This window comes from Penaeus monodon, chromosome 21 (assembly GCF_015228065.2).
Source record: "Penaeus monodon isolate SGIC_2016 chromosome 21, NSTDA_Pmon_1, whole genome shotgun sequence".
Taxonomy (NCBI): Eukaryota; Metazoa; Arthropoda; class Malacostraca; order Decapoda; family Penaeidae; genus Penaeus; species Penaeus monodon.
The window spans coordinates 24,726,231-24,726,606 of NC_051406.1; the positions used below are offsets into that span (position 1 = coordinate 24,726,231).

At 33.8% G+C, this 376-nt stretch overlaps 1 protein-coding gene across 1 annotated transcript in view; it reads right to left on the reverse strand.

Annotated features, from left to right (window-relative positions):
- Positions 1–376, reverse strand: part of LOC119586376 (protein MLP1 homolog) — a gene marked incomplete in the record, with an annotated part of 73,375 nt that overhangs the window by 16,036 nt on the left and 56,963 nt on the right. The window contains 1 exon segment of the mRNA XM_037935088.1: positions 1–92. Coding sequence (XP_037791016.1) covers positions 1–92 — 92 coding nt within the window.

Below are 376 nucleotides of genomic sequence, written 5' to 3' on the forward strand. Positions count from 1 at the left end.
TTTTTCCGTAGCTCATTTAGTTGGTTGGCACAAGATGCTTTCTCTGAGAGGTCATGCTCTTGCTCCTCGACCCGATCAAGCAACTCCTTGACCTGCATCAGATGACATGCTTCAGGAAAAACTTGCAGTAATGAACAATAATCTTATAATTGAATTTTAATTGTAATTAAAAGTATTCAATTTTGGTGACTAGTCAGTGATAACAAAATTTTGATATTTATAATACCACATTCTAGGCTACAGTACTGTAATTATGATTCAAAGGGCATATAACAACACATTCTAGGCTACAGCACTATAATGATGATTCAAAAAGTTTTGCTGTAATTTGTAACAAGCACTGCATCAAATCAATTCTAGAGTTGATACATACTTT